Genomic DNA, 25,800 nt, shown 5'->3' on the forward strand with positions numbered 1-25,800 from the left:
CGGCATTTTTATTACAGACGACTGTAAAGGGCGAGGATGGCGTATGCCACATCAGTACTCTCCTACTCGGGGGTGGGCGTTTTGAATTGCACTGAAGGTATGCGGACCCTCCAGATCCGATTTTCTCTTAAACAAAGTCGTTTCTTGGTGCGAAACAAGCGTTGCGAGGTCTTTGGAACAGTATTTTGACAGTCTGCATTGACTTAATATTTGCATTTAGTGTCCCTTTACCTGTAATACCATACAGGAGGGTCTGAGACGCCTGCTACATGCATCCAGTATTGTCCATAATGTGCTCAAGTTGAGTTTATAAAAATTGATGTCATTCATAACAGAACTTGTCACTTATCTGCAATATGCTGTTCACTATAGGCAGCTGCACACATGATGCCAGTGGACTCACCAGGGCGTTGTTTGCCACTGCGTCCATAGCCTGAATCTTTGCTGTGGCCGCTGCTGCTGCCACCGCTGCCGCAGTTGGCATGCAACTCTGGGCACTGGGTGGTGTCAGAGCATTAGGTGGTGTGATAGCCTGCACCATGAACCACACATCAATCACCAGGCAAAGCAGCAGTTGTGGTAATGACAGAGGCGGGACCGCCCCAAGACCCATGGGCGTAATTCGTGGAGCAGATTTTTTATTGCATTCTAGCAGGCGAACAGTCTATTGAAATAAAGAATGACCAACCAAATTTTACATTTACTTAGTTAGACTAAATAATTTGTTATACCCGTGTTTGTTATATCAAGGTCTGAAAGCACACAAACAACCAAACCTCAGTCACTTACCCTTCCAACACGGAGGTATTGCCCACCTAGGTCAAACAGGTTCATTGAGGCAATGGCTTCATTTGCACCTACATTGGTTTCATACTCTATAAAGCCATACTCTCTGAAAAAAAGAAAAAAAATCCAGCAATTACTGTTACATGTCTGTCACCACTAATTCGAACAAGGTTATGCAAAAGGTTATTATGTTTGGACAACTCCATATTTGCCAAGTTCAGTAAACCAAACCAGGAGGGGGAGGGGGGGGGGGGGTCAGTGTGGCCAGACAAAGCGCAGGACGCGAATAGAAACAGGACACAACAAAAATTTCCGAGAGATTTTCCTGTCAACTGTACAACCGGAAGAAATGGTCAAAATCCAAGAGTTTCCCAGATCATCCGGGAGACTTGGCAGGTACGTAATTCACTCTTCAAACTGGTTAGTATTACCAATTAATAAAGAAAAACTACAGTGAAATGAAATCAATGAAACTACAATGAAATCACTTTATTCAAGCTATCACTTTAATTGAAGTGCCGCGCGGTTCCAACCCAAATGTGTGCATTTTAGACCGAAATACTCGAAGTCTGCGGGCAGCGGGCTCCGCTTAGTACAATGAGAGAAATGAAAAAAAAAAAAAAACTGTGAAATTGTGTGGCACCCAAGTGGCAGCTTGGACCTGCGTGTCAATCCTGCTCGACAACAACGCAGAGAAAGTGGCGTGCAAGCTGGCGCCTTTCCTGCTCCTTCTCTTCTATTTTGTAGAAGCGCAAACCGAATGACAGGAACAACAGAAAGGCACATTCCACAACCACACAGTGCTAACAGATTGACTTCAAGTTCTCATTGCTATATATACGCTCAATACATCATACAACACGTGTCGTATGAACATGAAAATGAACAGGAAACCACACGCTGACATTTTTTAGCCACAATGATTGATAGACAGGTATACGTTCAACGCAAACAAAGGCAATCAAGCTCTTTTGTAGATAAGGAAATTGATGGCTTACTGACACATGCATCACCAAATGTTAATATGTTTCTAGCTTCTATTATCAGGCGCGTCATCTCGCACCTGCTTTTACTCGTGATAACAGTTTCTTTAAATCTGGTTTTGCAGTTGCATCTTTGGAAATAGAGGGCAAGGAAAGCGTCAGCAACCACATTTTTTACTTTGTTATTGTGTTCTCGTAGCCTATCCTCTAAACATTTACCAGTTTTACCCATGTCGGACTTCCAACACGTAAGAGGAATGCGGTATACAACACATGCAATACATCCAATGAGTTTGTTTTTATGCTTATTTTCGCATGCGGTATCTGTGATGCCCTCTGGCCTGATGTTCCTACACAGGCTTACCAATTTATTAGGTGCCAAAAAAAGAAACATATAGCGCATTTACTCAATTCTGACTAACGTGCCTTCAACTGTAACGTGCACCCGTTTTCCATGACCAAAAGAGAGAAAAAAGATAATGCCAGTCATTGTAATGCACACCCATTTGCCGTGACCTAAAAAAGGAAAAGTCCTTTACACTACTGCGCACCTCATGCTTTCACACAGAAACACAACTTTCTCTCATTCGGAAAAACAAAGATTTACTCCCAATGTACTAAAGTAGTGATGAATAAAAAAGTCGCAGTTTCACCTGAAAGGCAAAGCACCAATTGCAATAGCAAATGTACTATAAGAAGTAAGGATAGTAGCTTTATCGGCCATATAAACTTGTAAACATTCGCTTACTAACTAAATTAACAAGCATGGTGTCACGCGCGCACAAGCAAACACGACCACATCTCTATGGTGGCTAGATGGGTAGGTCTGCCGACCGAGCGTAGTTTACCACTTCTCTGCATCGTGACGTAGAAGCGGCACTGCGGACAGTATAACGATTTAGCTGTGCCTAACATTGTCTGCGTTGTGTAGATGAGCAGTGTGTTTGATGGTATCGCTGCCTATCGCTGCCTCTGAATTTAGGTTTGATGTACGCATTATAATACCATTCTCAGCAGTGTAAGCAAAGCCAGAATAGGGAGCTTCTTATTGTTGTCTAGTCAGAAAAGACGAAACGCTGAAGTCAATTTTCTAGCTTGGCGACTGGTCACATTTATTGGTATACAGTCAACGACTGAATTTTCGGATGCCCAAATTTTCAGACATGCCCAATATTTTGGACATCTTCGCGGCACCGCCACGAGCCCCATAGAATCAATCTATAAGGACATCTGAAGTTTTGGATGCTCAAACCCCCCGCAGTCCAATTTTTCGGACTTTTTGACGAGACAGAAGGTCCTTTGGCTCCTCGCGCAGCGCCCTTGCAAAGGAAATCGACTTGCAGCCGAAGCATGTCACCGCTTTGAACCACAACTAGCCGAATCTAGCCATCACACACCGATTTGGTCTGGCCACACTGGCTATGTTCATCGCCACACTTCCGCCTCTGGGGCACCATTTCGTTTGTTTGCGCAGGCAATGTTTTGGCTAGCATGGTGTGTGATTGTGCTGTTGTGTCAAGTGTGCTCTGCGACGCTAGGCCTAGGTGCTTCGACGCTCGTCAGCGAACTCCACTGTTCGCAACTTGAGGATTTCGATTGCCTTGGATGGCTGATGCTTGTGGACGCATGGAAAGCAGTGAGGCAAGACACGATTCGCAACTGCTTTCGCCATGCAGGCTTCGTACTCGCCACAGAGGAATCAGACTTGCCTGAAAGCAACAGCACGATTGACGTGTGCCCGCCCATGGACGACGTGATCAACGACCTTCGCTCTGCTGGGGTTTTCATACCCACGGAAATAACTTTTGAACAGTTTGTTGACGCTGACAACGAGCTCGACTTCTGCGCAGAACTGACTGACGAGGAAATAGTCCGTCAGGTTGTGGGGGATTCAGAAGACTCCGATGTTGAAAATGAGGAGCCAATGCCTACGCCGCCTACAAGCGCCGAGTTGACGCGAGCACTGTTGACTCTCATCAGTGTACAGTGCTGACATGACCCTTGCTCAGATCGAGGCGAATATGATCGCATGCGACCAGAACACCGTCCAAACAACAATCAACAAGTTCTTCAAGCCACTGCAGCAATAACACCGGCTGCCCGACGATGCACATGTACATAATAAACCGGCAGTCGGCTGCATACAGTTTTTGAACGGCTTTTTTTATAGCCACTTCACCGATGCTTTGGCAGGGTTTCAGAAGCCTGGTACTTCGCCCTTTACCTCTAGATCCGAGAAAAAAAAAAAAAAAGTGCGTTTTTTTGCATGCATTCATTTTTTCGGACTGCCTGAATTTTCGGACGTTTTTACGTTCCCTAGTGGGTCCAAAAAATAGATCGTTGACTGTTAATGCGGCACTCCATCCCATTGCATTAAAGACATAGATGCATTTTTTCCATGCATAAAACAATACTGCAATGGTTGTATACAGTATATGGAAACGTGTTTGCGCTATGTTTAGCGAGTTCTAATGTTTCAATTTCGAGAAAGCCAGCTATTCTGTTTTATTGCTGCCTCAGTTACGGTATTTAAATTGTTACGAGAAGAATTGTGTTGACAAGTGCATATGGTTCACTGTTTGGATGCAACAAAATAAAGCAATACAAAGAAAAGCTTTGTAACTTCACAGCACACGGCTCAGCTTCAGGTGCTTCCTCTTCTCCCCGTTGCGTTCACGTGCCATGTTCTTGCCCTTGACAAGAAAGTATAGGCGTGTAATTGAACAGAACTCCACAACATCGTTTGTGAGCTCTTCCTTCTGTCGCTCACAGCCGATCATATTCGGAGGGCTAATCTGCAGAAAGGATGCAAAGTTGGCAATACCGTTCCTTTGTGACTCATTAAAACTGAAGCAGATCATAAAGGCGTCTTCTAGCGATGTTACCAGTTTGTTTAGTGCTTCAGAAGGGAGCAACAGCCCTGACCTACTAATGTGCGGCATAAGTGATGACTCGGGAGGAGGAGGTGATTATGTTGTGGGGATGCGCGACTCTCACGCATCCCCTAATATGTTTTTTTCCCGCACGGCTCGCGTGGCCTGGCGCCCGCGGCGGTCGGAGTGGTACAAGCACGGAACGAGAGATGGCGCGAGTGTCGCGCCGCTGCGGGGTTACTTGGGTACGGGCAAGACAAGGCGCTGTCTCTTGGATTCAGGACAGCGAGCGGGACGGACGTATCGTGCCGCGTGTGCGCCGACCCATGCTTCTGTGAGACCGTCTCGCGTGGCCGCCTTGGAATGCGCCACTGTGACAGTACGCGCGAACGACCAGGCTTTGGGATCCAGCATGGGGCGAACATATTCGCTCGCTATCAGGTCGCGGTGAGTCGGACTTCTAGATTTGTCGCGCGGCCATCGGCATGTTTTGTGGATAGCAACTCGGCTAGCTGGCATTGATCTATGAAAGGTGCAATAAATGCCCTTGTGATTGTTTGCACTACTGCGTTTGTCGTTCCTTTGTCCCAAGAGCACGGAGGAGAACCCCACATCTCCCACAATGTTGAATTCAGTAATGTACCTGAGCAATCGGAGCACTTGGTTCTTGGAAGGAACTCCCTTGCTACATAGCTTGCTCTACAGGATAACAGCCTAGAGTCACTTTTCCCTGTAGCGGTGCAGTGGTGCTCGATGTCGCGGGCACTGTGCACCTCATGTGCAGATTGCACATTTCCAACATGGAGAAGCTCATCAACGTACACTTTTCGGTGTACCACTTGCTCATTAATGTCGCAGATACTAAGCAAGCTACTGAGTAGCCCGGGGCTAACATTTCCGCTATCAGGCAACCTTGCCACATTTGCAAATTTCAGTGTATTAACAGATACCAGAAACTGTACAGGTATGGGATGGACACTGCTGCCTGACATTTGCCTCAGAATGCCGACAATCGTTCCAATGTCTTGACTCAGTCTTGAAGTCATGAGGTACCTGAAGACAAGTTTGGATGTCCCATACTCCAAGAGTACTGAGTGTGCTGGAGAAAGTTACCCGAAGGCCTTCAGCCGTGCTTTCGCTGATAAAGCCATTTTTCTCGGATGTGTGCTCCCACTCGTCTAAGTAGCCGAGCAATTCAGATACTCACTCTGCATTTTTCGAGTTTGCACGCAGTGCAGCTGCTAGGAACTGAGATGTCATGATCGAGATTAGCTCCTGGAACCGTTTGATGAAAAGATCTGTTGTGGTGACCGAGCCATGCCTTTGCTGAATTTCTTCACTATACATGAAGAGGCCACGTCGAACCTTGTCAGAAAAAATATGAAATACGTAGCTAACCCTAATTTTTTCAGAACCGTATGGCCTAACAATTGCCTTGTGCATTCTTGGCATTGCTTTCAAAGTTATGTGGCTTTGCTGGTTTCGGGCCCTAACAGCTTAGACATGGTTAAATGATGCTGTTCCTTCCGGTGTTGTCGTGAATTCATGCTTCAGTAGGCTGTTTCTGACGTTCTTGATCAAATGGGGGAAATTGGAAATGAAGATGATGTCATAAGTCCACCAGTGAACAGTCATGCAGATGAACTGTTGCATTTTCCCAGAAATTCCGAAACTGCGCAACATAGATATGCTCCAGGTGGCGGCGTCTGTTATAACGAAGAAAGGAATTTTCTGCCATTATCACTGCTTCAACAATAATTTTTATAAGGACATAGGCTTTGACATTCCCTCTTGAGGCGAACGCACTAAAAACTTGGTGCCACTTTCCCGTCAATGGGTGGAAAAAGACGAGTAGGGTATCGTCTGCTAATGAAGTACTCGTGGTGCATGAAGAAAACTGACCCAAGTGGACTAGCCCATCCACATTTCCGTAGTGGTCAAGTGATAAATTCTCCGACAACTTGATGTCATCAATAATTATGCCACCATGACACTGTTGTTCTGGCATTTGGCTGCATTTTTCTCCTAGTGCTGCGAATTCGGCTGAAGTCCTCTTCAATTAACGCAGATACCTTTGCAGACACGTGCAACCAGAGAGCAGCATGATTTTTCATTTTGCACAGATGCTCATACAGCTGCTTACTCTTCATACACATAATTATGTACTCAAGGATCCAGTCTGCCTGGTATCTAAAAAACCTTTGGCTCTCCTCCTCTTGGACACATTAAAACACGCTATCACTTGCAACTGCTATATTGTTGGCAGGTACTTAATCTTTAGTTTAAGGTCATTTTCCCACAGCTTCCTGTTCTTCTTTCTCATTTGCTCTAGTCTTACTCTTTTGGTGAGAACACTTCATTCTTTAGAACTTGTGTGCCCTTGAGTTTATACCTGTAAGTAGCCTTCCTTAGAGTCCGTCCCTTTCTTCTTCTGCAAGAAATCTAATTTAGGACTAGCTTCCTTGCGTAGCTACAGTGCAGACAAGATTCGTTTTCTTGTAGAGCAAGGCCTGTAAACTTAAGTCTAACTTTTCCCAAAGCTTCATAGAAATCTTCATCACCTCTCCTGTTTGCGCCAGTCCCGCAAGCAAGTTTCGGGAACTCCGAACGCCCATGATGCAGCTCAATTTCAGTTAGTCTATTCACACGTGATCACTTCCCTTTTGAATTGCGGCATCAAGATGAATTCAGCGTGTCTTCACAGTCAGCACTTCTAGGCCAACAGAGAAAATTGAGAAAACGGGACACAGACGGTGGACTAACCTAAGCACACGTATCACAGCACATGGAGGAAGCTACGGCAGCTATGCTCAAAGTGTGCATGAGGTGGCCATTTTGAAATGCTGATGGCAATATGGTAATGCAGATTTAGGGTCGTAGGGTCGCACTAGACTCCATTGCACACACAAATTTTGGACCCGTTTTATCGGAAAAACATGTGTGCGTTAGATTCGAGTAAATACAGTATGTCACTCCTTCCAGCAATATTTTTTTTATATGTGGGAGAAACCATTTATGTAGGGGATGATAGGAAGTTTACTTTTGTTAGTGTTGGTGCTCGTACCACCCACCTGCTCGGAACCTTTTTCCTGTGCCTTCCTAAGCAATCCTTCTGTGACTGAAACGAGCATGTGGCTCGGGTAACCTGCATCACCTAAACGTGAAACTTGCCATCTGAAGCTATCATGCATTGGGCACTGGCATGACTTCTTCAGCACTTCACTGAAGCACGTTTCACGTTTTCATGATTCCCCTCTTTACAAGTTTAGTATGCGCAGAATGAAATGGTAAAAGTGGCTTGCTTGCCCTATGTTCGTAATACCAGCAGGTTTTGTTATCGGTGAGCACAAAATTAATGTCAAGTTATCTAATCCTCCCGTCACATGGCATTTCAAAGGCCACTTCTAGTGGGTTAAGAAAGTCATGAATAACGGTAAAAACGGAAGCACATTGATTAGTAAAACAATCAGATGTACAGCCAATAAAACCTAACGAGCCATCAATATACCTAAAAACTTTTACAACATTAGATTCGTGAAGGCACTCTGACAGGTACCTGTTCAGTTTAGCTAAAAACATAACTTAGCACTGGTGCTAGGCAATAACCTACACACACTCCTTATTTCTGCAAATACAGGGCACCATTGGGCACAGGGCACCGCCTCAAACACAATAAAGAGAAACAGAGAACCAGCGTTCTAACATCATTAGACCATTGACTTGCGGCTTAAAGATGGCGTGCATGGCCTGCCCCTGTGCAAGCTGTAGCCTTTGAGATAGTGCACACTCCCAACCTAGGAGGTCATGGGGAAGCTACATGGGAGAATTGTTACATTTGACTCGCGCTCCAGCACCTTTATTGTTGTGCTGTGAGCATGCGCCACAGTAGTCACTGTGCCATTGTGGGAGCACAGGGCATAACATCCGAGACTTCAGGCTTGTTCAGTTTTTGTAGCTTTGGCAAGTGTCTCATGTCTCACTTCGATCATTGCACTATGCGCGATATCGAGATATAGGGACTTTACGCTTGTGCAGCTTCGGCACCTTGGGCGAGTGTCTGGCGCACAGTGTGTGCATGTTTCAACTTGTGTGGCCCTTCAGTCGAGAAAACTAAGTGATTCAGAGGAACATTTTAAGGTTCCTCGTGCAAGCTTTATTGCAAGAGCCTTCTGCAAAGGATGCTTTGTCACCTATGATGCTAACAAGAGCTACAGCACAGACCTCCTCGGTGCTATTCATTCGCTCTGTCATTCATGGAAAGAACTGTCGCTGACAAAGATCACCCACTGCTTTATGCATGTGGGTTTTTCCAGAGCCAGCGTATTTCAAGAGGAACTAGAGGGTGATCTGCAGGTGTGCAACGACCTATACAGAAGTGAGCACGAAATGGTTGGGGAGGATCCCGAAGACGGTTTCAGCTTGTTTGTTCTCACTGGCACAGCTGTTCCTGTTATTGGCCCCGTTATTGGCCCCGTCACGGACACTGAGATTGTAGATGCAGCATTGGGTCATCCAAATGAAGAACTGGCAACAGACGAAGAACCTCAGGAGATGTCGACAACACAGACGCAAGAGTGCGTACGTCTGCTTCGCAACATAACTGATGCAGCAGCGGTGACTACAGACTTACACAATGAATAAGTTGGAAGTGGCCTAGCTTGCACCCAACAGAAACTTGTAGTAGACTAAACTGACCTTTTGCTTGGTGGAATAAAGAAAATAAAGGGCTGGTTGGTTCATGACTTCATCCACGACTTCTGTCTTGTGACTTCATGACTTCTGTCCTCAAAAGTTTTTTTTTTCTTCCCACCTTCTGTTATTTTCCACTGTTTCCACTCAAGGAATAAAGAGATAAGGATGGTTGTCGCTAGAGTGCACTAGATTGGGAGAGTGGGTCCAATGAGGGCTCCGCGCTGAGGCATTTTTTATTGAATATCCAGATGGCGCCACCGTTGCCAAGGCCGCACGCCGGCCGGCAGCGTCGGAGCGTGCCAAACAGAAGCAAAGCCGCGCTCGAACGCAGTGTTGCAGTTGCATTCGAGCATGACCGCAATCAGATGGATCGTGTTTGTAGTTTGCTTTCCATTTTAAACCTTATGTACGTGTTTTCACTGTGTCGTGAGGGAACGAAATTCAGAGCTCATAATGCAACGAAATGGGGTTCAGGTACAGGAATGGGATGAGGTACAGGAATAAATTAACTGTGTGGCATAATTAGGGGTTAAATAAGAATTGGTAAGCCGTAGTTTTCTGCCTTTCTGAAGGTGATATATTGAATGCTAACAAAATTTCCTCGATGCCCTAATAACGGCAGCAATTGGTCATTTAGAGAGAATGCAGGCCACCTTATTCGTTACGTGCAGCACATTTTTTTTTTTTTGTAGGTTAACTGTGTTTTGAAAATATTTACAGAATAAGAGTTTTTTTCTCTATTTTTTATGTGTCGTACGCCTGAGACGTAGTTGGTTTTCCAGGTCCCCTGGGTAAATAAAGCAAAACACATTTTTTATAATGCTTGAATTAGGAATCATGTTATAGGTTGTCTGTGTCTTCGAGCTCGTGCAGGTTTCCATTGTCACATGCCTCCAATGTCAATGACGGTTCAACTGAGAGCGTGGCCGTTCTCTTTGATGACCGTCCTTTCTCTGCTGCATGTGAGGCTGTTCTCTTTCTCGTGGGCTGCCCATGTGTGAGCTGCTCGTAGAGATACTCCGGAAGATATGGCAAGATTGTGGGTACCGCATCAGACCGAAGCGCTGACTTTCCATCCATGCTGTGTAGATACTTCCTGGCCTTCAATGATATGCACATAATGCCTTCACATGTACTTTGCATCAAAGTGCAGCTCACAAATGGAGTCGGTGGCTTCCAAAGGGCCGTATCGGTACAGTGAAGATTGCACTCCCACACACAGCGCCTTTCTTCAGGTTTAGGGAATCCGAAAAGTGAGAGCTTGGCCTGACCGTTCAATCTACTCTATACGGTTTTGCAACCCACTACAAAACAGTAGTTCTTTCACCGAGGTGTGTTCATCCTCTCATCCTTTGAACACCCTGCCAAATCGCCGAGTTACCAAAAAAACTACAGACAAATGCGCGGGCCGTCTACGCACGCATACATCGTACAGATGGCATCGTTTGACGGAAGCGAGGAACCTCAATTCGTGGAAAAGCGGCAATTTTATTGTATACTTTCTTTTTTCGTACCTACTAGGTACACAAAATGACGAAAAAAACGCAAGCATGACGGTGTGTAGAGCAGACAACAGCTCGGCGCTGCCGTAACCGCTGCCGGTACAAGAGGTTCTGCCGGGTTGCCGAGGCACCAGATTGGCAGGAACTTCAGAAGAAGGCGATGGCAGCGCTGCTGCAAATTTCAGCGTTTTTTGCTTCACTCTTGCCGCTTGTCGTGGCCTCTGTTGGACCCACTTCTCCATTCTAGTACACTCTACTGTCGTTGAGTTGCGTGGACATATTTTTCTTCACTTTCACACTGTTGCCAAACTGCTGGGATGCTCTCGTCACAGCTTTTATGAGGAAACTGCTTATATCAAATTACCACTTATACCTAAATTTTTTGCCACCCTGTTCACTTCGTTATAATAAGGGTTTACTGTATTTGGTCTGTTGCCTATCGCTCTATTCATATTTTATTTACTTGTACAAAAAGAACCTGCCACACCAGCCCTGGCGCTCGGGCACCAGCGCTGGCGCTCGGGCACCAGCGCCACCAGCGGGCACCAGCGCTGCGCTGCCAAGTTGCAGGTTCGATATCGCCCGGGCCGGGTGCATTCCAATAGGAACGGAATGCAAAAACGCCCGTGTACCGTGCATTGGGCGCACCTGAAAGAACCCCAGGTGGTCAAAATTAGTCCCCTCGTAATCAGATTGTGGTTTTGACAAGCCGAACCAGAGAATTCAACTTTGTATAAAAAAGCTAATTACACCAGACGAGCAATTACTGGTGCGAGGCCTAACAGTTAACAAGTCCAAGCCTGAGCTGCGCACTTGCAGTGTTGCTCTTCATCTTCACTGCATGTTAGCAGGTGGGCATGGTATAAGTGGATCGTCACTCAACGTGGACAATGTCACACCCGTGGCGGCACTCATTTTAAGCAAGTGTCAATGGCCCAATGCTGTTGTGCATTCCACAACATGGTAAAGACCACAATACCGTATTTACTTAATTGTAAGGTAGTTTTTTTTCTGATTTTCGTTGCTTGAACTAGACCCTCACATGACGTCTGAATAACACTAATATTCACAATTTTAGAACCCAAATATCCTAAATTCCATGGTTTTTAGCGTTACAATGGCAACCTGCACCTTTATTGTTGATCTAATCCATAGAAAAATCAATCAAAGTCGAAAAATGTTTTTTGTTGGAATCAACGCCATTTTTGCTGTACCTGTCACTGGTATTATGGTCACAGTGCTACAGTAGCCTGTAGTCTTTCACACTTCGACTCAGTTTATTTGTGATGTTATGGCCACATAGCGCATTCGATATGACGCTCGATTTGAGAGACAAGCAATTTTGATGGCTGAGGAGGAGGGAAACTCCGCCTTAGCTCAGCAGCTCAATGTCAACGATTTGTGGATGGCAGGACCAGCAGGAGCCCCTCTTTAAATGCGAGGCCGGTCGGAAGTGCTCTGTGGACTTGTGCCGTCCCCGAATGAAATGGTTGTGCGGCATCTCAAGAAGTACTTAACGAGCGTCCGACATAAATCGCGAGAGACGTCGGCGGCAAGGCAGAGACAGGAGACGCTGCGAATCTCAAACAAGCTCGAAGACAACGTGATCTCATATGATCACTTACACAGATAATTTCACTCTCTTAAGACTCAGCTCATCCCAGCACCACAGTCCTCGAAATATACGGCCAATAGTGCACTTGGCACGGATGACAAGCTTGGTACAGCGCCAAAAACACTTGTTGGGGCCGCTTTCAGTGCAGAGTCATGTGAAATTTCGCAAAACTACCTACAAAAGGGATCGCCCAAGAATACCACCCAAGGAAAGCTGTTTCCACCTCAGACAACGACAATAAGTGAAGAGAATTTGTTTCCAAATTGTGATTTCTTGAATAAAAGTACCATTTCTTCTTCCATTAGCGGTTTTATTTTTTATTTCTATTTCGCGTGACTGGAAAGTAGACCCTCGCGTTACAATTGCGTTCGCGTTACATCCGAGTAAATAGGGTAATTGGAAACAAACTTGGCCAGGAGCAGGGCAGGCCAAGCCACACAAGCAGGGAAAGCAGGTGGTTTTCTCTGGTGTTGCTGGTCACAAAACATGCGCACTTCAGCTCGTCTTGCACCTTTAGACGACTCATCTGGATGGTACGGTATGATATGAAAAGGCTAACGAACAGAAAGAAAGGGAAAAAACCAGTACAATTGCTGACCAATAATTAGGACATGCTTGACTATTTGGACAGCTTGGTCCCATAAACTTAGTGCATAAGAACGATAGAAATTTCGGACACCTTACAATGTGCTGTTCGCCAACTCCTCCGGCATGACCGCCTGCTAATGTGGCTACTGTGTCAAGCAGAAAGAACGGCATTTTTGTTTTGTGGCATCGGCATTGTGGCGTGTGCGTGCGTTCAGCAAGAAAGGCTTGCAAGATCTCAAACAGAAAGGCGAGCGGGACAAACCATCTTCACCAGAGTGCTTGCAGCTAGTTCTGTATACCACACACGCTATACTGATTAATTCGAAAAGCCCAGCGAGTAAGACAACCAGGACGGTCTTTCAAGGAAAGGGCATGCTGGTCTGTGACCTAGTGATGGAAAACATTTGACAATTTGACTATCGATAATATCGACAGTTTCTTTTCACACTGTCAATAGCAATACACTAGTTCGCTAACATTTGCTATTGGTACAGTGGAACTACGATTATAAGAATTTCTCGGGACTATGTGGGAATGTCGTATAATTGGGGCATTGTATAATTAATCCAACAAAAATTGTCTATAACACTAGCCTTTGTGCGACAAAGTTGCAAGGAGGTTCAATTTGAACTATAGGCTAATACTCTACAGGACTTGGAAATGAAAAGTGCCAAAAAAGTAAATATGAAAAGAATACTGCAGTGCACGTGCCAGCCACACTTTATTGGATGAATTCAGCATATTCTGTACCACGATCCGCACCAGTCAGCATGCTAAAATGTTTTAGTTTTTTTTTCTAACTTGCGCACTTTAAAAAAGACCTGTCAATTTCGTAAACCTTTTTTGAGCTACGCAGCAAAGCTTTCTTTCAAGCACTGCAACGTCCGCAAGGAGGTCACCTGTGGCTTCGCCTGCACAGATAAACCTACAACTGTTGTCAATGCTATGTAGCACATCCATGAACAAAGGCACAGGCATGGCAGTATCTGCATGTCATCCTCATCTGAGGCAACAGCCAGCAGTATCGGCATGAGGCAATGCCTCCTTGCATGTCTCGTCTCGTACAATGATCTGTGTGAAACCGGGAACCCAACTGACAGTTGAGAAGTCTTGCATGCTAGAGTTACTGTATATGTTCCCCTTGGGGAGCAGAGTGTCTGATTGAACCCGCCGCTCACGCCCCTATTCGCAAATCTGGTAAAAAAAAAGCACCTTTTGAGGGAAAGCCAACTTCATGGCTACGCCTGCACTGTGCCAGCCGTGCCCCCATTGTTGCAAGCCTCTGTGTGCTGTTGCCTGCCGTGCCTCTACGGCCTCTGCCACGCCAGTGTTGGATGTGTCACGTTCGTGTTGTTTAATGCAATTTGGATGGACATTCTTTTTGTTGCCCTTTGGTGCAGCATCAAGATTACTATACGGTGCTTCGCAGTTTCATACGATGCTTCTCAAAACATTGTAATTGGGCGTTTGCTCTAATTACAGTGCCAGTTTTATTAGTGCTCAAAAGTGAAGAACAAGGCAGCACCATATCTGTGACTCACAAATCTGAGCATTGGACAATCTTGTTACCAGTGTTTTCTCTCACCCAGTCTGTAAGACATTTCCAAAGCACAAAATAAACTGTTTCTCTTGAAAAACATGTGCCCAGAAAAACAAGTGACACTCGAAGCAAAGTGATTGTCGCATGTCGAAATCATTGCTGCGGGTGGAGTGCATCGGCTATTCAATATGACTTATTTATTCCAGCGTAACGGTACGTTCCAGAATGCACAAATCTATTCACGTCAAGCACACAACCTGATCATATAGAGTAAGTATAAATCTCACTAGCAATGATTTCTCTATGCGGTAAATTTTGCAACATGCTTGCTCCTCTTGCGCTATGTAACAGCTGGTTAGTCATTGAAAAAACTGCACCGAAAAAAGATACAAATGTGTGCGTGTGAATACATATATAAAGATTCACCTTACAGATGTTGCATGGCAGCATAATACAGTCTATACAATCCGTCGTAGTTAATCTAACTGCGAAATATAAATGTTTGAAGCCGTATCCAGCGTCTATTATGCCAGACCTACATCAATTTGTGCAAAATTCCAGTACTTACTTAGCTTACCTTATTTATAAACCATGAAGCACAGATAATTTAGAAGTACATGCTGCTGGGCTAGTCGGTTCATATCACTGAGTAGACCATAAATATGGTCACTTTGGTGCAAACAAGGAAGGATGGATGGAAACAAGGGAGCGCTCCCCTTGTTCCCTTCCGTCCTTCCTTGTTTGCGCCAGTGATCATTTTTATTGTATACTCAACACAGATAATTTGTAGCACTTGTTTTATCCACAGTCAGTGTTTGCTCAAGTTACCTATTTCATCTTTCAAAGCAAAAACAGACATGCAATGAGTGATTTTGTAGAACTTACTTTATCTAGAATAGCGTCTATTCGAGTTTCCTTATATTTAAAAAAAAATGTTTCTGCTGATAGTGACTTGCAACGAACAATATATAGCAACAATTTTATGTAAATTGGTTCTTTCTTCGAGTTTCCCTTTTTTCTTTGATGTGAGTCTTATTGCTGCCAACAAAGCGGAATGAACAAGCAAGCACACTCGGCTGCTGAGCCACGTCGTTTCCTGCATTCAAGAGGAATGCCTTACCTGCTTAACATGTATGTGTCGGCAGGCAAGATGGCAGACCTATGCGCAACTGTGCTCGCATAGGGACCATATATTACGTGCAGACAGAAAGCACCGAAATATAATATGTGTGTGTGTGAACACGCGTATCTGATACCATCTGCATGCCTTCCAGTGGCTGATTGGTTCGACCTTTGCATAAGCTTATGCACCTTCTGTACGCGCTAGGTTCGTGGGGCAGTACTCACTAGAGTTCTGGAGTGTCATACCCTTTCCTGACCGTCGCTCGTAGGGCAAGCCTCGCACAAACCCATCTCCTCACCAGCAACATAGAGAAATTTACAAAAAAACAGAAACACCAAATACAGCTTTCATTGCACTTCGAAAGTAGTAAAGAGGCTTAGGACAAACTATGACATGTAACTATGACCCTTACCATCGTTACACAAGCTAGAAATTGTAAAACAACTCACGAGTTTAAATGAGCAATAAAAAACATCTTTTCTTGTGATGGCGAAGTGTTTGGTGAATATTAATGGACTTTTTTATTGTTGAACATTATTATCAATATTTTATTGCTGGTAATAAAACCAGGGTGTCTACAAAGTTGTTATTTTCGAATTACCTGAGTTTTCCAGGTTTTCCCTGAGTGCCTTTGCGAAATTCTCTGAGTGATGCAGAACTGTATTTAATATCATGACGAGCTGATACCATATCGCTCGATGCTGTCACTCTTTAGTAAGCACATGAAAAAATTTTTTAAAAAAGGAGACTTAATTCAATTTGACTACTAAGGAGTAGTCTTTGTTATTCAAAAAGAGGATAAAAGGGAGGGGTTAGTAAAATGCACAGCAAATAAAATGTCTTAAAAAAAACTGCAGATCAAGTCGGACATTCTCAAGTACGAATAAAAAAGGAGATGCATACAAAAGCAAATATTTTCGAATATGAGCTATTTCTATCAACTGATAGCAAGCTCAGTGGTATGAGGCCCAAACTTTGTCACAATTGAGATTCTCTCCCAACAGCTCGTAAGTCAACCTCGACTGTCCTGACATGCTCTCAGCCTGCACACGACGCCTTAGTGTTGTGTTTCACTGCTTTAGAGAGTTCATTTTGGTTTGGATGAGGGACACCTGCATCTCGGCATCAGTCAACACTTTGTTTTTTGAGCTCAAAACGGCGGCAGCACGCTTCCTTTCCCATTCATTCCCCAATGCGTAGGTCTTCCGCCACTCGTTTGCCCCCACAGACCATTTGAAGCATCTTCTTGGTCAGTTGCACAGTCCACGTCCGATTTTTCCAACTCCCTAGGGGCCGCAAAAACGTCACAAAAATCGGCCAGTTGGAAAAAATAAATGCATGTCATTTACTGCCCTTAAGGGCTCAATCAGCCACAGGCACATTTGAAAATGCTCTGAAGGCCTGTCGGTACACGTATTAGGCATATCAGTGCTCGTACTGTGACAGGAAATACCGGGTGCATGCGTGTATAATTAAGGAATACATACTGTGTCCCGTGGCAATAGCCCCTTCCCACGCTTGTTATGCTTCACTGCAATACTTTTGCGTATGCTTCACCAAGAAACACTTCTGTACAGAGGCGAAGCTAACTTTCAGAAATCGGCATTATGCAACGCATCGTTCTTTCCAAGCTTCTAAGCCAATCGCGAGGATCGCAAAGGCGGAGTCCATGCCATTGCTGACAGCAGCGAATTCTTTTAATAAAAAACATGGCACCCAATGGCAAGAACCTTCAAAGTGAACGTCGAAGCAGCTAGGCCTAGCGTTGCTGCAGTGGTGGCTACGGCTGCCAGAGGATCTGCATGCAAGAGCGCCGGTTTGAGGCGGCTTTGATTAATGCCGTTTCGGACCTGCGGTCACGGCAAAACGTCCAGAAAATCGGACGGCAAAAAGTTCTTGCGTCCGAATTTTCAGACGTTCAGATACATTGACTCTATGGGGTACGTGGTGGTGCTGCGAAGCCGTCCAAATTATTGGGAATCTGGAAAGTCAGTCGTTGACTGCATACTGGCAACTCCTCCAGGCGACGGCAGGACGTCAAAGACGATGCATTACGATTTCCGTCTGTTACTCGACTTTCAACCTTTCAAACCTTTCAATAAAATTACAGCTAATTTTCCCTGATAGAGGCACAAATTCCCTGAGTTTTTCCAGACTACTCAAATTCCCTGAGAATTGCCAGTTTTCCCGGATGGTAGACACCCCGAACACAAGTTTGTAATTAGATGCATTTGCAATGTGATGCACCAGTTGTAATACTTATTATTTTTTTGCTTTACATGGAAACTGCAGATATGTTTGCAAAGTGTTGCATTAGACATCCTACTTATGTTTCTTCTTAACATGGACACTGCTACTTCTGCTGCCCCAATAGGCGAAGGCCTTACTCAGAAGGATTATGTCCAATTATGACCTCCTTTTACCTTGATGGCAAACCTTGTAATTGTTCGAATAAAAATAAATGAATGAATGCTGCTGGCTATGCTGCTGCTGCTATTGTTCTTTCTTACAACTGCACTCACTAGAATAAAGATGGCTCCATGTTTGTATGTAAAGTGCAGTCATCATACTTAGCTGTATTGTTCCATGCTCTATGTCAAGAGATAACAGGGAGAGACAAACTTGACTTTACACCTTTACACTTGCGATTTTTCTACGTGCCAGAAGCATAGTTTCTATAACTTCAAAAATATGTGCCAATACTATATTGATGTAGTCAGTATTGTTATAAGTGGGTCTGAAAGAGTTCCACTATTCAATCTGCATACCTGCCATGTTCCCAACTTGAGGAGTGGGAAGACTTGTGAACCAGGGGGAGCGTCAAGGATTTCATTACATTCAGGTTTGTTACATCAAAATTTACTTACTTGTGCTTCCCAGGAGTAGATGATGGGATCAGTTTACAGCTTCGGATTTTGCCAAATGCTTCAAAGACACTGGAGCAAAAAGACACAAGCAGAGCATTAACAGTGACCATCTGGGACAAATGCACTACACTTGCTATGTTTAGGTAATAACCTGTTTTTTAACATGCCAGGTAGCGAAAGCAACCTCATGAATTGACAGTAATTTTTGACCTTTTAAGAAAAACTCACTTACATGGACCGGTATGTTTCTCACAATGAAGCCATGAGCATATTTAATAAGCCATCCCAATGTTGTGTACACATAATGAAAAAGTAAGAGAAAATTAAAAAGCTAAGCAACATGCCTGAACCAAGGAAATTTATATTCCCATTGTAACATTATCAGAGTAATCTGCACAAGTTGACAGCCACAAGAGTACAAAAAGAACTCATCTAAAGATAGTGAGAAAGTATTATAAAATAATATCAAACAAATCATAGTAGACTCACTTTAAAGGGCCCCTCACCAGGTCTGGCCATTCTGAGCTGACAAGAGTAGTGTATACAATGCGTGTTAACGGCCAATGTCTGCCAAGTATTACATCCCCACGCGCTGCGGAAAGAGCTTAAATTTCAAACCAAATGCCACTGGCCCTTCCCTGTGCAGTCGCTACGCTCCCAGCTGGAGAGTCGACGTCTATCGCGCAAGTGGGCGATCCCACAAGACATCGAACATGCATGTCCGCATGATATCTTTTTTTTGTGGTTTCTTTATATGTCATGTAGGAATATTTGAGCTGTGCAGAATTAATTAAATTAAATTATGGGGGACTCCAGAAATTTGGACCACCTGTGGTTCCATAATGTGCACCTAAATCTAAGTACACAGGTGTTTTCGCGTTTCGCCCCCATCGAAATGCGGCCGCAGTGGCCGGGATTCGATCCCATGACCTCGTGCTTAGCATTAGCAGCCCAACACCATAGCCACTAAGCAACCACGGCGGGTGAGCTGTGCGGAGTCAAAAATGTTGTTCCCGAAAAGTTTCCCAGCAAGCAAAAAAAATATATATATATATTTGAAGATAGCGGCGCGAGCGTCCTCCTATTCCTTACCACAATATTTTCCTATCTCAAGGCCGAATTAAACACTAACTAAGAATGTTGTGTCGAAAACCTTTTCTGTTCCTTTTAATACGCTTCACAGTAAATTAGTTCCATGAGGTTTTTATGCTGTCCTCAAACTAAAAAAATGTAAAAGAAAACTCCAAACATGGCCTAAATCAGAAAAATTTTGCAACTTTGATGTGTCTTGGCGCATTTTTTATTTCACACAGAAACTTGAAAAAAGTGCCAAACATATAATGTTCTCTTTGAAACATTTATGCAAAATATTATCTTCCTACATGAAACACAACAGAAGAAAAAATAGTTAAACAAGTTAAAAAAAAACTCATTTTCCAAAATAATATAAAAAGAGCTTCGATTCCAGTTTTCGAAAAATTTTTGGATGGAAGTCCCTTGCGTTGGGCAAAACGTGGATGCGATATGTTTCCTTATTTGCTTTATTCACAAAATATAACGGGCAAGTGGCTCATGCTGAGCCTGCTGGCTTTAGTGCTGCGATAACTCATCCCAGTTTGTTAACCTTTATTCTCTCTTAAAAAAAAGAAAAGGTAACGGTCGTCACAAATGGAGGAAGGTTTACCTGGGTTTTTTACTGTTGCAAGAATTGAGAATGTGTTTTCTGCTTTGTTTTCTGGGACGCAAGAGAGAACTAACTCGACACTACTTGTGATGCTCAAACAAATTTATTGCGTGTCCTTTGCAGTTGGTATTTAAGGGGGGATGCGGGTTTTACATCGCGAAAAATGGCCAAAAAATCGATTTTTTGAATATCACATTTTCAGTTTCTATAACCCTTTTTCTATCTGATACCCAAATACAATCACTGTAAACCACTTAGAAGTGCTCTAAAAAATTCGTTTTATCAGCCAAGGTTCCGAAAAATCTCGCGGAAATCAAGAAAGAACAGCGTTTTTCACGCCACAATATCTCCGGAACGGCGCGACCGAGCGCTGCCATCTTGGTCTCGTTGGAAAGCGCATTTCTCCGTCTTCAAATTTGCCGCTTCAGCGATATCCTTCATACAGAAACAAGCGCACAAAAAGCAAATGATTGAAGGTCGTGCCGGAGTCTGCGATTGGCCGCGCCTGCCACGTGACTCCAGCGCGGTTCGCCATTGGTCCGGCGCTCGCGTCGTCTGCTCGGCTCTTTGCACCTCGCGAGTTTGATGTCTCCACTCACCGTAATCTCGACGTGTCAAAACGGGCGCTACGCGGACAGTGGCCGATCCCTACGCTTGTGGACGTTTCAGACTCGCGGCTAAGCATTCCGGGCATCGGCGACACGGACTTCGCGACCAAGATTCACGCGCGGAATCCTCGGACATGCGGCTAAGCCTTTCAGCACTCAGTGTTTCGAATTCGTGACAAATTCGTATCGCGCACGCAATCTTCGGAAACGCGGCTGAACATATCGCGCATAGTCTCCGACTCTGCGATTATGCACATCGCGCGCGGACTTCTCGGACCGTCACGTATTCATTTTGTGCATCGGCGCCTCCGACTGCGCGAATAAGCGCATCGAGTGTAGACTCCTCGAGCCCGCGGCTAGGAATTTCGCGCGTCGGCACGTAGGACTGCGCGAATGAGCGCGTCGAGTGTCGACTCCTCGAGCCCGCGACTAGGCATTTCGCGCGTCGGCACCTCAGACTGCCCGAATAAGCGCATCGAGGGTCGACTCCTCGAGCCCGCGACTAGGCATTTTGCGCGTCGGCACCTTGAACTGCGCGACTAAGCACATCGCGCGTCGGCTCCTTGTATCTGCGGCTATGCATTTCGCACATCGGCACTTCGGACTCGCAACCAAGCACATTGCGCGTTCACTCTATTATCATATTGTCATGATAGCTCCTAACAATATCTATCATACCACCCCTTCATAAAGAGAACCTCATCATGAGCTCTGTTCACTAGGCCACTTGGGCTGGCACACACCTGGCTGCAGAAGTGATCGAGGCATCATACAAAAGTAAAATTCTGGAAAGCACCTAGCAGCTGCATATCTATCACTGGCTCTCTGATCCTAAGTTCCACAGCCACTGTCAGGTGAAGATGACTTGGAAGGCTACTTACACTCCGAGCCTTCATTCAGTAACATGGTCAATTATACCAAATGAAAAAATGCATTACTGAGTGTAATGGAGACTGCTATCAATCAGGCAGCCTGCATGTACAACACTGGAACTATATTCATGCCCACGCAGAGTTCTACCCTTCGGTTTGAAACCCAGGCACCATGCTCTTTGTAGAGCATGGTGCCTAATAAAGTTTCTTGTGCTAGTTCAGTGGCCAGTGTGCTATTATTTTGAGAGTGTGCAGTCACACATTTAGTATGGCCATTCTTACAAAACATAGAGCTTCAAAACGGTGCCATTTGTATTGCTGTAGATTCACTTCAGCAAAAGCTACATTTGTTTTCAACTTCAAATGCGTTTATTTCAGTTCGATGTTTTTGCACACTGTACTCCGCCTTACGGGTGTTTTTTCTGGGTTGTTTTTGCCCAAAAATGACAAGGGTGGTATCATTTTATTCGTATTGAAATGATCTGGGGGGTGATGCTATTTTTATTACTCTTGCACCGTCATGAAAATTACATTCAGGTATAGTAATCGCTGCTAATTAGACAAAAATGTTCATAATAAATGCAAGATTGTTTTCTTGTCCGCAAAATGCTTCCAAATGAATAAAATAGCATCACCCCCTACAGTAGGTCTTTAGCAATGGTGTCATGCATTTAGTTTTTGGTTTAGCAAGACAGAATCATCACAAAGCCCCGTAACGAGTTTGAAATTAATTTGACTTCAGACCTCAATATTTTTGAAGTGCTACAGCTATCAGAAATCTAATTACAGATCTGAAATCAGCACGAAAAATTACTCCAGACAGTGGAGTTTATTAAAGATTCACCCAAAAACAAGAAACAAATTTTTAGGACCCACCTCCCCCCTTAAAAGGGTTTAATTACCGTCAGCTCGCTAGCGGCAGTTATCGCAATGGACAGCGCAATAGGACCTTGAAGCCTCTTACGCTTGCTCAAGCTATTTAACCAGCCAGCGCATGCACCACATTCTGTCCAAGACGGTTCAGGTGCACTGACGCATCCATATGCAGCGCTTAAAGTTGAACGTACCTTCGTCACCCAGATGCTTTCAATCTCGGCCCATTTTCTTTTTGCGTAAGATAGTCTGCTGCGTTTGTGAATGCAAGATGGTGGCTTCAATGGTGAAACATCAGAAGAAAGGTGGACGTATCTGTTCAAGTCATCAATCACTTCTTCCTGAAGGAATGCCTTGTCTGCTTCATCACGGGTGTCACAAGATGAATACAGGATTTCCGTGAGGCACGTAAAGCAGCGCTCGCAGACCTTGTCGGTGTCGCAAATATGCTCAGCCTCTGGCAGTAGCTTCCGCAGAGGTAACATCCAAAATGTTTACGCACCGAAAATTTTTTTTCTTAGCAATCTTGTTCTTGTGAACGCGTAAATAATCGGTACAGAATACTCGGACCGAGCTATGAGCCGCATGCATAGCGTGTAGTGAACAGTTAGACCAAGTCGAAATGTTTATAATGAACTGCACTTCACTCTTTCTGTCGATTTTTCTGCGCCACTGTCGTGACAGCCTCCAGAATGTCTCGCGGTTTCGTGTTCTATGAACAAGGCCGTCTAAAGCTTTTCACTGTGAAAATGTGTGGGTCACACTCGTTATCGGACAATGGAAGTGCACCAGCAAGGTAAAGACAAAACATCATAAATTAGGCAACTTTGGTAGCCTTTGGCTCACTCATGCTGCACGGCATGTTTTCAGACAGCTGAAACGCAGAGGTGACGGTCGAGGTAAGACAGGAAGACGTTATCTGCGAGTGATGTGGAAAATATAACGGGAAACAAAATAACTCTGGAAATGACTCAAATAAGTTTTTAGAAAGGCACAGTGTGAGTCGCACGCAGTGGTGCTGGAGAAGGTTCCAGTATCCATTGCATGTGGGGGATAGGGAGCAGGCAGTGAATTAGCACCTCCATAAAGGCACACCGGCTGATTATGGAAGTGCTCCGTCGTTTACAGTTTAGCCTGCCTTGGTACCACTTACGGGTGATTTACTGTGTGCATCAGGCAGGTTTTGGCAAAGTCAGCCACAACATGCACTCATGGTGTCTGGAATGCTGTTGACAAACGAATAATGGAGGCGCAAGTGCGATGCCCACACAGGCATCGCGTAATGAGTACTGCAAACTCAGTACTCATTAGCACTTTAGAGGGTGGCAGCCACCCCCACACATGCTAGACACAAATAAAATCTGACAATACATTTTTGTTGAAAACAAGCTGCCAGAGCGAAGTTCTGAAACAAAAAAATTGAAGCTAGATTTGCATACAATGCAAAGTGATACACAACCAGCAAAGGTACTGAAGCCAGCATACGCAACATGGGCCACTTTGGCCCGTTATATTTTGTGAATAAAGCAAATGAGAAAACACATTATCGCACCTACATTTTGCCCAACATAGGCGGACTTCCATCCAAAATTATTTCAAAAATTAGAACCGGAGCTTTTTTTCATTTTATTTTTGAAAATGAGTTTTTTGGAAAAAACTTTGTCATTTAACTACTGAAATGAGGTTTATTGCAGCTTATTCGAGGGATCGCAAGTAGCTCTTGATCACGAGTCCTAGACCTTCGTATCAGCAGCCCGAGCTCGGGTCTCTCACCGCGGCAGTGGCAGTCCACACAGCACCAAATGCATATTACCCACTACAATTGCCCCCGTGGCGAAGAGGAGCCATCCTGACGACCTAAGGTGATGAGACGATAAAGGGGTCGTGGTACGGCTTCAGGCGGCTGATGTGAACCGTCTCGAGGCCACGGCAGCGTTTTTCCGAAGATGGCGTCACCGGTTCGATCACATAATTTACAGGCGATCTACACGCGACGATCCAGTACGGACCCTGATATTTCGGAGCAAGCTTTAGGCTAAGGCCTGGAGTTTGGAAGGGCAGCCGAAGCCAGACATGAGAGTCCACAGTGAAGGACTGTGTGGGCTGATCATTGTCGTGGCGATCTTTGTGGATTCTTTGGGTATCCGACGTGAATGAGCGGGCTAGTTGGCGGCACTCTTCAGCATGGCGAGCAACTTCGGAAAGAGGGATGAATTCAGAGGCATCCGGGTGATATGGTAGTACAGTGTCGAGGGTAGTGGATGGTTCACGCCCATAAAGAAGGAAAAATGGTGAGAAGCCTGTGGTAGCCTAACGGCGGTATTTTATGCGCACGTCACAAAAGGGAGGACATAGTTCCAATTGCAATGATCAGACGCAACATACATGGTGAGCGTGTCACCAAGAGTGCAGTTGAATCGTTCCGTTGGACTGTTAGTCTGTGGGTTATACACCGTAGTGGTGCGGCGAATAGTGCGGCACGCGGCGAGTAGCTCATTAATACCTTCGGACAAGAAGACACGGGCTTGGTTGCTGAGCAGTTCTCATGGTGCGCCGTGCCGTCAGATGAAATGCCGTAAGATGAATGCAGCGGCGTCGCGAGTAGCAGCCAAAGAAAGTGCAGCAGTTTCGGCATATCTTGTGAGGTGGTCTACTGCGACAATTATCCAACGATTTCCGTTAGCAGTGCATGGAAGAGGCCCATAAAGGTCAATGCCAACTCGATCAAAAGGATGTGCAGGACACAGTAAAGGTTGCAGAGGGCCTGTCTCATGAGGAGATGTCTTGCATCACTGACAGGCTGCACGAGACCGAAAGTATTTGCGGACATAATAATACATGCCGCACCAGTAGTACCGCTGGCAGAGCCGCTCGTAGGTTTTCAGGAAGCCAGCATGAGCTTGTTGTGGGTCGGCGTGGAAATACGTGCATATGTCGGAACGCAAATGGCGAGGGATGACTAGTAGCCATTTGCGACCATCTGGCTGATAGTTTCGGCAGTACAAGATGGCGTCCCGTAGCACGAAATGGGTGGCTTGGCAATGAAGGGCTTGAGGACATGTAGCCATTGAAGAACTGTTAGGAATGTCAATGAGAGACACAATCCACAGACCTTTTCTCTGTTCAGACGGCATGTCAGTAACACCAAGCGTAGCAACCGGGCACTCTACGGATGAGGGTGGCATTTTGTTGGA

The 25,800-nt window shown here is 44.9% G+C and overlaps 1 protein-coding gene across 14 annotated transcripts in view; it reads right to left on the bottom strand.

The window, feature by feature from the left end:
* hfp (Poly(U)-binding-splicing factor hfp) overlaps positions 1 to 25,800 on the bottom strand; it is a 158,378-nt gene that overhangs the window by 72,892 nt on the left and 59,686 nt on the right. For all 14 annotated transcript variants that reach the window (XM_050193919.3, XM_050193928.3, XM_050193923.3 and 11 more), the window contains 3 exons: positions 18,570 to 18,638; positions 790 to 892; positions 404 to 532 (listed from right to left, as the gene is read on the bottom strand). In XM_050193919.3, the coding sequence (XP_050049876.1) occupies positions 404 to 532; positions 790 to 892; positions 18,570 to 18,638 (301 nt within the window). The remainder of the gene's footprint in view (positions 1 to 403; positions 533 to 789; positions 893 to 18,569; positions 18,639 to 25,800) is intronic.

Source organism: Dermacentor andersoni, chromosome 1 (assembly GCF_023375885.2).
Source record: "Dermacentor andersoni chromosome 1, qqDerAnde1_hic_scaffold, whole genome shotgun sequence".
In the NCBI taxonomy this organism is placed as follows: domain Eukaryota; kingdom Metazoa; phylum Arthropoda; class Arachnida; order Ixodida; family Ixodidae; genus Dermacentor; species Dermacentor andersoni.